The sequence below is a fragment of the Belonocnema kinseyi genome, chromosome 4, assembly GCF_010883055.1.
Source record: "Belonocnema kinseyi isolate 2016_QV_RU_SX_M_011 chromosome 4, B_treatae_v1, whole genome shotgun sequence".
NCBI classification, from domain to species: Eukaryota; Metazoa; Arthropoda; class Insecta; order Hymenoptera; family Cynipidae; genus Belonocnema; species Belonocnema kinseyi.
This window is the reverse complement of record NC_046660.1, coordinates 141,726,665-141,738,860: the sequence shown is the minus strand read 5'-3', so window position 1 is coordinate 141,738,860 and position 12,196 is coordinate 141,726,665. Positions and strand designations below refer to the sequence as shown.

General features: G+C 34.7%; 2 protein-coding genes across 2 annotated transcripts in view; one reads left to right on the top strand and one right to left on the bottom strand.

Annotated features, from left to right (window-relative positions):
- The window catches only part of LOC117172047 (vacuolar ATPase assembly integral membrane protein VMA21 homolog), a 160,473-nt gene that overhangs the window by 62,352 nt on the left and 85,925 nt on the right, over positions 1-12,196 (bottom strand). The window lies entirely within an intron of this gene.
- Positions 4,345-6,153, top strand: LOC117172046. The gene is made up of 2 exons (XM_033359780.1): positions 4,345-4,606; positions 5,482-6,153. The coding sequence occupies exons 1-2, from the start codon at positions 4,364-4,366 to the stop codon at positions 5,629-5,631; spliced, it is 393 nt and encodes a 130-aa protein (XP_033215671.1). The 5' UTR covers positions 4,345-4,363; the 3' UTR covers positions 5,632-6,153.

Genomic DNA, 12,196 nt, shown 5'->3' with positions numbered 1-12,196 from the left:
CGATTCATAACCATGGATGAAACCTGGATCCACTACTACACTCCTGAGTTAACGCAACAGGCAAAACAGTGGGTTCCACCGGGCCAAAGTGCTCCGAAGCGTTCAAAAACGCAACAATGGGTCGGATAGGTTATGGCCTCTGTATTTTGGGATGCACATGGCATAATATTCGTGGACTATCTTTAAAAAGGTAAAACCATAACCGGAGCATACTATTCATCATTATTGGACCGATTGAAAATCGAAATCGCCGAAAAACGATCGCATTTGAAGAAGAAAAAACCGCTTTATCATCACGACAATGCGCCTGTTCATTCATGCTTAGTTGCACAAGCAAAATTGCATGAAATCGGCTTCGAATTGGTTCCTCAACCACTGTATTTACCAGACCTGGCCCCCAGAGACTATTTCTTGTTCCCTAACCAAAAAAAGCCAAAAAAACGTCTCCGTGTTTCGATTTTCAGGGTCTTATCAGACTGCCTAGTATAAGCCCTGATGAAGAATGCCCGCCCATCACTACCGTGGAGGTGAAAAAGTATTAAAAGGGATTATAAGAATTCAGCACCGAGACCAGATTGTATCAAAACCTTCTGGTGGAAGAAGTTTCCTTCAACCCATCAGCATTTGGCCCGTATTTTCACCTCATATTTAAAGTTGAAAGAGCCGATTCCGGAGTGGTTGATGGAAGGGCGCACAATACTCCTGCTGAAAATACGCAACTTAGCTGACCCGAAGAATTACAGGTCAATTACTTATCTGAACACACTGTATAAGATATTCACAGCTATCCTAAATGATAGGATTGTGAGGGTAATTGAACCTGTGTGGCACGAAATATATGAACAACGAGGCTCAAAGAAAGGCGTAGCGGGATATCGGAAGAACCTGCTCATCGATAGATGTGTCTGCAAAGATGCAGCATTCTACCAGCGTGACCTATCGATGACCTGGAATGATTATCGGAAAGCTTTCGATTCGACCTCCCATAGACTTATCATCTGTCTTTTGGAAAGCTTAAAGGTTCATCCGCAAATCGTTAGGCTCATAGAGAGATTGATACCGCTTTGGAAAACCAGATTTACTATCTTATCTGGAAAAATTCGTGTGACAACTAACAAGGTCACCTTTCAGAGAGGAGTCTTTCAGGACGACACAATGAGCCCACTTCTCTTTTGCCTTACATTAATCTATGCTAAAAACAAAGAGCAACTACACCTAGCTCTAGGGATTGTCGAATGATATACTAAGGAAATTGGAATGGAAGTTGGGTTAGACAAATTCGCCAAGGTTTATTTGAAGCGAGGAAAACTTAATGGCATCCCTAAAGATTCTGAGCTCGTTGATAGAAGCGCTATACGACACCTTTGCGCCGGAGAGACTTATACATACATGGGCCTGCAATAAAGCCGCATTTAGGATGTGACATCTATAAAGGTTACTCTCCGAAGCAGATAGAAAGGTCTCATCCGGCAAATTTGGTCTTTCCAACTGTCGGCGAGGAACAAAGTATATGCAACGAACATGCTTGCTGTCCCGGTAGTACTCTATTCATTTGGAGTAGTTCCATGGACGAAGAACGAGCTCAGATCCCTTGATATCGGGACAAGTAAGGTTATGCACATGAACAAAAGTATGCATCTTAAGTCTTCTGTTCCGCGACTCTACATCTCACGCCGTCAAGACGGTTGCGGAATATTGAATCTCTAATCTTAAATGTCTTCACAACAGGTTTATTCTGGGTACAGCACATAGAGTCGGAAATGGAAGAGACCCTCTTCCTAAAATGATCAGGAATCACGAAGAAGTGGGCAAAGGAGCGTTTCTGTACAAAGCAGTGGAGAAGGCTGCTGAAACACTCGGACTTAACTTCAGTATTAGGGGAGAGATGCGTCCCGCGTTCAGTGTGAGAATGACTACATAACATCTGGTAGGCTTATAACTTATAACATCTGAGGAGGAATGTCCATCAATCACTGCTGAAGAGGTGAAAAAAGCACTTAGGGCTTTGAAGAACTTTCCCGCTGCAGGACCAGATGGTATCAAGCACTTCTCGTGGATGAAGTTTACTTCTACACATCAACATCTGGCACGCATAATTATCTCATGTATAAAGTTGGAAACGCCTATTTCGCAGTGGCTGGTGTTAGGACGCACTATACTCCTACGGTGAAAAGGCAACTTGTCCAACTACCGGAAAGCTTTCCATTCAACCTCTCATAGACTTATCATCTGTCTTTTGGAAAGCTTGAAGCTTCTTCCACACGTAGTGAAGTGCATAGAGAGATTGATGCCCCTTTGGAAAACCATGAGCCCTTTGCTTTTTTGTATCACCCTTATGCCTCTATCTCTCGTGCTACAAAATTCTTCTGGATACCCCTGTGGCAACACTACTCATCGCGAGCATAAGGTCACTCATGTATTTCATATGGATAACCTAAAGAGTCTCTCCGAGACAGATACAAGCATCTTGTTCGGAAAATTTAGTCCTCAAATTTGTCGGCGTTGAAAAATGTATCTGCGACTAACATACTTGCTGTCCCGTTATAATCTATTCGTTTGGGATGGATCAATGGACGAAGAACGATACTAAGGCCATTGACATCGCTACACGTAAGATCATGCGTACACATAAGAAGTTGCATATGAATTCGTCTGTTTGGCGATCATACATTTCAGGCCGTCAAGGCTGAGGCGGACTTCTGAATCTTAAGTGTCTTCATAATTGAACTGTTCTAAGTACAGGTCACATCGTCGCAAGTGGCAGAGATCTTCTCCTAAAACTGTCCGGAACCACGAGAATTTTCACATCATAAGTGAGGAAAGTTCATAACTTCATCTAGATGCTTTTTTTTCTAGAAGATAAAGTGAAGAAAGCTGAAGTTAAAAAATTCCGTCAAGAGCTACTTGCCAAGAAAATACACGGAAACTTTCACAGAGTCAAAAGAGCAAATTTTTGCTTTTCTCAACTCATCAGGGATTAACCTAAATATACCGTGACCGCATTTTATGTCAAGAATTTCCTAGCAGTAGATGCAGAGCGTATCATGCACACGCTGACAAACTAAAACACATACTATCTGTGTGTCCCACCCGCGCGGGAACTACGCATCTCTAAATACATAACGCAGGCCTAAGAGTTCTTTATAATCATCTTTGCCCCTCTTAAAGTGTTGGTCTCAAAAGGGACCTGCAACGACTGTAATCAAAATATTCGGTTCGAATAATTGTCTTTCTGATCGGTGCTCTCGGATGTACGAAGCTATCACTGGTTCGTAACCTCGAAACCATACCAGCGTGCCAAAAATATGCCAAGACACATTGTAACGTATCTTCTATCATGATAGTGATATCGATATATATTTTAATAAGTAATATTCTTAATATGCTTGTTAACTTTATGAAATGTTTAATTCTTTGTAAATTATTAAAAAGCTAAATAACAGACTGCGGAAAACGCAGCGAAAGTTATACTTTTCTACAATCAACTTACCGGTTATAGTCCCCCAGGTAGCACAATAGTTTGCGGCAAGCTTGCCTAAGCCTTGCGATGCAAGGTCCGGCAAAATTGAGGGACCATTGTCATGAGAATCATCCTGCAAGCTTGCCTGCAATATTGAGGGAACATTAGATTAAGATTCGTGGACAAGTTTTACTACAAATTCATTTTTTTAAGTACCATACAGCATACGATTTTGTATACACGTAAGGCAGCATTCTGGGAGAACATTAAAAAACTACGGCAAAGCCCTAGATGCCATGCAAAACTTATGCTCAATGGATCAAGTTCAAGATTGACAGTCAACGTTTCCTCAATCTTGTTTCGCAATATTGTCACATGACGGATATTTTCTTATTTGCGGCAAGCTTGCCTCAACCTTACGATTCAAGCTCGCGAAACTTGCATGGCAAGATTTAGACAAGCTTGCTGCAAACTCTTGTGCTATCTGGGCTGAGACCTCGCTGCAAAATTCGACAGGTATAATGTTAATGCAAAAATCAAATTTTCTAAACTGTATTGTTATTGATTGGCCACTGCTGTAAACGGTTGCCATACTCATTTTCGTGCAAAGTTAAAAACAATGCCAAAACAGAAATTATTAATGGCATTTTTTAAAATTTGCAAACATATTTTTAAAGAATTAATTTTGTTTAAATGAACAACTCAGCCAGTTGTTCAATATAACAATGGGTCGCCATTATGCGACGCAGTTGCCATGGCTCCGAAGGTGCAAACAAGTTTTTGCTTGCTTTAAAAAATGTCGTGCGGCACAGCAAGAAAACGACACGATCGTTTTCGACAAGATTCGGATGGACATTTTCGTGGCAATTGCGGCAGTATAATTTAGTGCAAGGAATCCCTGCAATGAAGAAGTGTTTTTTGTGCGAAAAAAGCGATAATGGCGTCACAGAGTTTGATGACGACTCTTTTACAAAATGTTGCCAAATGTTGGCTGCCCGTCGTCAGAAAGACCACGCATATGGAGAAGTAGAATGGTATCGTGAAAATCTAAATGAAATGGGCAAACATCCGCATTGCTACAAGAAAATAATTGTTCTGAAAGGAAAATTTCGAGATAATTTTGCCAAGTTTCGTGTAAAGTTGCAAGTAAATACTTTTCTAGGTTATATTATTTCATTTTTCATGACTGTTCCGGCGCTATTCAGAAGGTAAATATGAATATCGCGTTGAGGAATCAAGAAATACGGAAATACCATGTTTAATGAGTAATTACGAAATTTCAATACAGAAATTAAATTGCATAGCATTCTCTTTTATAAGTAAAATGTGTAAACTTTAATGCAAAAATTTTCTGTTGCATGAACTTATATTCCAAGTTTCATTTCACACTTTTGATTAATGCTAAGTTATATTTTCAATGTAATGTTTCCGAAATTATATCAAAGTGTATTCAAAGTAGATGTTAAGTTATATCGAATTTTTTTAAAATAATTCCATTATAAGGTTCAATGCGATTTTTTGTCTCAAGTTAAAAAAGAAGATTTATTGTGAAAGTTTTTATTTCACAGCTTTACATCTTTAATTTAAACTTCCAAATTTTATTTCCTAAAAATTCATTTCGAAATTTAATTTTTCAAGTATAAATTTCAAAATTTCATTTATGAAAATTATTTCCCCTGTGTTGTTTTTAAAGATTTATGTTACTGTTCTATTTTTGAAGTAACAATTTCGAATTTCTATTTTTTAATACTAATTTGAACTTCCGTTTTAAAGTTCCAACCCTTACGGAACTGTAATGTTGAATCGACGCCGATTCAACATTACGGTTCTGTAAAGTTTATTCCTCAAATTCAATTTTATTCTCAAATTTCAATTTTCGTTTCCAAGTTTTTATCACATTTTTTTCAAAAAGATATTAGAAATGAACAAAAATGTATGAAGGAAAAATATAAAACGTTTCTTCATTTTTGTAAAAGTACATTATACTCATAAGAGTATAACCAATCAATGTACGTTTTTAGGATTCAACCACAGCCTCCACTACTAAACAATCGTCTATTGAAGCAGAGACTTCTTCGACGACTCATGAAGAAGACCCATCGTTAATGCAAGATTCATCATTACTGCAGAAAAAAACATTGGCGACTTCGTCGAGTAAGTCAAGGCGGTAAACATGTGTCATACGCAAGACCGTTCGAAAAAACGTCGGTGACCAAAAGGTCTATGCTTCCGTTACAAAGTGTCTTGAAAGTATTCAAAATTTAAGACAAGCGGCCTCTACTTTAAATGACACGGGATTACCGTCTAAACAAGAAAATTGTGTCGACGTTCCTTATCACCGAACTTCTCTTTGATATACAAAAGAAAAAAAGATATAATTGCAAATTAACAACCTGTAAGTGGGCCTTGGCACAGTAGTCGACGATTACAATACAACGAGAAATGAAAATTATAAAAATGAAGAAAACAAGTTCTGCCTCTGCACTAACGTCGCTTTCGACAATTTCGATCGGTTTGTTGATACGACCAGTCGTCAAGATACCCTTAATGATACCTTCGGTTTTATTTACCAATACGATGCTTCTCATAATGTAACGTTAAACGAATCAGATGCGGTCAAAAAGTTGTTACCTTCTATTTTGAGAGACACTGATTGTGACTCCTCGGGACAACCCCTCCGAAAAATACGTCATTTTCAGGTATAATACTATATATAATACTATTTACTCCGACGCAATGTGTTGTACTCAGTATTCCTTAAGAGTTAATTCTAAGAGTTGGAAAAATTAGATTTGATAATCGGAAATCTTTAATTTCATTTAAAAGAAGGAGTATATAAAATTAGATATGCGTAAATTTTAATCACAATTTCCGTAAATATATTCATTTCTACAATGTTATTTAAAATTGAAATCCGTAAAGGCATTGAATTCTAAAAGAAAGTATAAAATATGAAACAATTTCAATTAAGCGAAAGAATTCTGATTTCTTATAATGTGCTAAAATTGGTCCGTTGCACATAATTGATTTTATTTTTATTTCGCTATATTAGATTCATTTCCTAAACCGATTTATCTTTCATTGTTTCACCTCTGCTAGAAATTCCAAATAATCTAGTAATTCCAAATAATATTTTTTTAAAATATGCTACACAAAATATTAAAGTTTTTAAATAATTTTAATTGCTTCCTACAAAAAATTCTCGGCTTTACTCATAAAGGCGTTACAAGTTCATGTAAGCTTTTAACGGCTTTACTTGTAAGAACTCATATACCTTATATGTAGATATGGGTCTTCCCAGCCAAACTAATATACATTTATACAGGGTATCTTAGGAGTATTGTCGTTCCTTGTAATGTCAGATAGAAAAAAATTCAAATTGAGAACTTCCAACACATTTTTGGGCCCGTTGCGTATTTTGGGTACTATACAGCACTGAAATTACATGTTGGTGAACAGTTAGTTGCAAGAGTGCGTGCGACCCCGAAAAGCAGCATCTCCTAGCGCGGTAACTTCTCCTTGCTTGGAGCATTCAAATAAAAAAAACAAGTAGTCAATCAATTATTTTATTTAAAAGTATATACGCTCACCAAACTTTAAAAAATCTAGCCTTCATTTCCATTTTTTCCATGCACCGAATCTCGGTGAGCCAATATTTTATCTGGATCATGTTTAAATTAAAGAACTGATTTTTTTGCAAAGTTATTTTATGTTCCGATCAAACTTGAGACCATCTGATTAGAACAGACAACCACATTCGTAATCGAACTGTTTTTTAAAGCTCAAAGCAAGGTAAAGTTACGCCAACAGGAGATACTGCTTTTCAGGGTTGCACGCACATTTGCAACTAACTGTTTACCTACGTGATTTTCAACTAACTGTTTACCTACGTGCAATTACATGTCCCATAGTACCCAAAATACACCATTATTATAAGGAACGCCAATAGGCCTGGAATACTCTGTATACAAAAGGCCTTTATTGAATATTAAAAATAATTAATTAATTATAATTACTTCTTATTCATAATAACGCAATACTTAGTATTTACAAAAAATAATATTTTTCTTAATGTACAAGGCCTCCGAATTAACATGAAACGCTGATTGGCATCATGAGAGATTTAGGACTTTTCGTAGTTTTTGTAATATTTTGAACGTTTGAGGATAATTTAAAAACTTTGAATTTGAATTAAGCCAAGATTAACTGTTTCTAGTGTTGAAAAAATATCTAAGATTACAAAATAAATCTTAAATATACTGGAAATGTCGGTTTCTAATAGCCCTGTGCATCTGAAGACAAAATGATAATCCCTTATTGTCGTAAGTTGATTAGTTTCTAATATCTCCAGCGCGGCGTTAGTTGTCTCATCACTCCCTGTTTTTCCATTATAGGGCATGGGACTAGACCACCTTTTAAAAGTTTCTCAGTAAATAAAATGTAATTTTCATGAAAATCCCTATTGAGATTAAATCAATTTTATTTATGTAATATTTTAAAAGTCTTCCAAGGTATTTATATAAATGCCAAAGAAAAAATATGAATTCAAACGTCACACAATAAACTTGCTAAAGTGGAATATAAGATCTGAATTTGAATAAAAAGTAAAAAATTACCATTTTTGGGGATTTAGCAAATACTTACACTATTGAATATAACGAATATAATATAATTAAAATTGAATTAAATTTGTATTTATGAACATGTAATATAAAAATAAGTAAACCTTGAAAATAATTTATTGTACAAGTCAAATTTTAGAAAAAAATTTATTTTTCAGGGACAGAAATATAAATTATAATTTTATAAAACTTTCAAGATGTAAATAGAGTCAATGCTTTAACATCTTTGTTTTAAAGATATAATGATGAAAGTTTAAAGAGCAGTAGAGCAATAATTTTTATATTCTCCTCTGATTGTTAAATAACATTTTTTTTTAATATAAATTTATTTCAACTCATTAAGTAAGTTTAAGCTCTATGTAATTAAAAGTTTTCTTCAGAAAATTCGTTTACATTAAATTATTAATATTATTTACTACGTTTTCGAAAATAAATTTTAAAAATCATACTTTACTTTTTATTCAAATTTACATCTAAAATATATTCTGCTTTGCCAGGGTTATTGTACGACCTTATAATTAATATTTTCTTTTCAGTATTCGTAGAAAATTATTGGAAAACTTTTTTGAAATGTTAACTGAGTAACATTGTCTTTATTTCAATAATTTGTTGTACGAAAATAACATTTTGTTTACTAAAAAATTAAAAAAGCGATCTTGTCATATTGCTTTCTATGCTAATATAGATATTATATAGCAGGTCCGCAGGGAATCCAGCTCAGTTGCCTCATGGATCAATGACTAAAGATTCTTTGTCTAAAGGCTAAATATTTTTGACATCACAAATCTTAAGGTTTTATGAGTTAAGACTTTGAAACAGTGAATTTCTGACAAAGCTTCGATGAAACTTTTTTGAGCTACAGTTCAGAAAAGTTAAAGTACCAAATTTTAAGCTCTCTTTTTCTAATTATTTATTATTAGACGACGTTATGTAAATGTCAAATGCACGAACTGTTAACATATTTTTAAACGTATTTTTTATGACCATTTTTTAGGATATAAAATATTTACCCTTCCGACTTAGAAATTTTAATCGTTTATCCGTGAGGGCAACCGAGCTGGTCCTCTTGCGGGGGCCCATATGAAACATCCATATCGTGCGATTTCCAATTTCAAAAAAGTGACATCCAATTTTTGACAGAAATACATTGTTTATAAGTCTGAACTCACGAAACCATAAAATTTAAGGATTCGAAAAAATATTGACCCTTTGGACTTTGAAATTGTAATCGTTGATCCGTGAGGGAAACCGAGCTGGGCCATCGACGGGGGCCCTCGTAGAATTTCCACGCGTGGAACATCCATGCCGGCCCCCGCCGGGGGCTCTCATCATAAGAGGTTTCAGCAGGGCCTTTTCCACATGGATATTGTAATTTTTTCTATAAAAACCTGTCCTCACCTGGAAATACTTTAAATTATTGTGAGTGTTAGTCAGTAATAATTTTGACGAAAAATTAAGAATTGTAATTGCTGTGAACATTTTTGGTGGAAAGTTTTGGAATATTTGTTTTTTAAATTGCGCGTTTTCCTCAATCATATGAATTGATGCAGATATTTTTAAATATAAAATAGTTTGAATCATATTTGTTAAATTGCAATAAGTGTTAATCTGGTAAGAAACGTAAATAAATAAATTCAAATCTTTGAGACTTTGGCCTGGAAAATAATTTTTTCACAATAAATGCTTCAAGTATTCTTAAGAAAGATTTGCAATCCATATTTGAGTAAAAAATTAAAACACACATTTCTTACCAAAAAATTTTTAAGTGACATATTTAAATTATCGTTTTTTTCAAATTTCGATTCCTCTGAATCATATAAGATACCGGTGTCCCAGATATTGTTGGAAATATCTCAGGTATTCTGCGAAATGATCAATTACTTTCCAGGGCACATATTTATATTTACTTATTTAATTTCTTTACACAATTAATCATTGTTTTCTTTTAACAAATATAATAAAACCTACATCATTTTTCCAAAAATGTACAGGAATTCAGATGATAATGACAAAATAATGATTAATTCCTGTCAAAAAACTTGACTGTGTTATTGTGGAGTATTGACGATATTGTAATATGTTGATCCGAGCACTGCTTCCTTGCAATTGTTAATCTTTTGACTTGTACTTCAGTTCATTATCACATTAATTACTAATTCTTATAGCAATTTTCATCCTCAGTATTCCTGTTGCCACTTAACATAAAACCGTTTATAAATTTTCTTCAAATAGTTTCTAATGATTCGCAATCATTAGAAAAAGGGAGATATTTAAACAAGAGTGCGTTACTCGTACGCCATACATATTGTATGACTCCGCACTTCGCAGTCACTGCTTGGATTCGTTCCGATTCGTCAAACTTGGTGCAACTCTGTACGAATTCGTAGGTCTAACGCTCCGCAACGCTGTGACCATAGAGAGTTCGGAATTCCCGATTCCGATGAAGGATTCCGGTTGGTCAATATCATAAATCATCAAAATCGTTAGGATTTGCACGAATTTGTTTATTTTTTTTAAACGATTTCATTTTAATTTTGAATGAGACAGCCCTCGGGAAATAGTATACTGCTTGGCTAGGGGAGAAAGGCAACAATTTCAACAAGTGTGAAGTTAGCTGCTTGAACGAAAAAAGAACATTTAACTAATTTAACGCACGTTAAGAGTGGTTTGCTTGTTAAATTGGAGAATAAAAAAGTCTGAAATCGCCTTTGTTTTATTTTATCATTTTCAGGGATTCGAACGAAATTAAGGGGAATTTTTCGATATTTGATAATGTTTCGACATAATACTTTAAAGAAAGACAATTTTGACATTGCGTCTCCGTCAGTGCATTAGTTTTTTTTAGTAATTTTTCATACTTAGCATATTTTTCAAGTAAAATATATTGCATTCACAAAAAAAATGACAAAGATCAGAAAATTCCCCTTAATTTCTTTCGAATCCTTGATTGTTTTTGAATTACTTGAGCAGATAGGGTAGTGGCAGATAGGATATAAACTAAATTGTACTCTACAAGAGCTGTACTATTAAGCGAATTTAGCAGCGAAACTATTTTTTATAATCAAATCGCATAAAAGCGGGTTTAAAAATATGGTAAGCTTTTTCCTACCAAAAGAAATAACTTCGCGGATTCTTATTTCATAAAGCACAAGTTCGTACCAACTATAGACAAAGATTTCTACTAATTGCCATGAAACTTACGAAGGAATACATTCTAATTTTATTTTTTATAATCGTGGGAGGAATTATCGCGTGGATTGGTTCGCACTCGGCACGGAAAAGTCTGTAAGCGATGGTCAAACAGCAACATATCACCCATGCGCTTGGTGCCGCAAGAAGCACTGGAACAATTTCACAGTGATGTACGAATTAGAATTCTGAGTATTTTTACAGATGAGGTTAGAATGCCGGAAACAGGCATCATAATGCAACTTTTCCTGCCTGTGGCGGGTAAAAATTATTTTACACTATATTGAAGGTTTGTTGTTTTGTTTTTTCCTTTACGAATGCTTATATGACGATGGGGTGAAAGAGTTGAAATTACCTAGAAATGCTTACGTAATTCGTGATGACCCCTTACCAAAATCTACTAGTACGAGATGGCGTTTTGGTTGAAACAGTGGAACAAATAGCTCCAATTAATTTGAAAATTATATTTTGTAAATTAATTTTTATTTGATTTAATTAAACAAAGTACTATTCTATTTTTAAGCTATAATATAACCGATGAAGGCTAACAACAAGAAATAAATTTTACCGCTGTCTTTTTACCAATTATATGGAATTCACCCGAAATTCTGAGGCTACACGAACTCATATTAGCAATTTTATTTGACCAAATTCAATGATGAATCACAAACTTTAACGAAATACATACGAGGGTAGTTCAATAAGTCCTTAGAATGAAGTATAAAAACAATTTTTTCTGGGTACATTTTTTTTTATTTTTCAACATAATCTCCTTGGAGCTCTATACACTTGGTCAATCGCTTTTCAAGTTTTTTTAATCCTCCAAAAAAGTGCGTTTTCGGAAGTTCCTCAAAATAAGCACTTACAGAGGCAATGACGTCTTCGTTGTCTGGAAATCTCTGTCCACCGAGCCATTTTTTCAAGT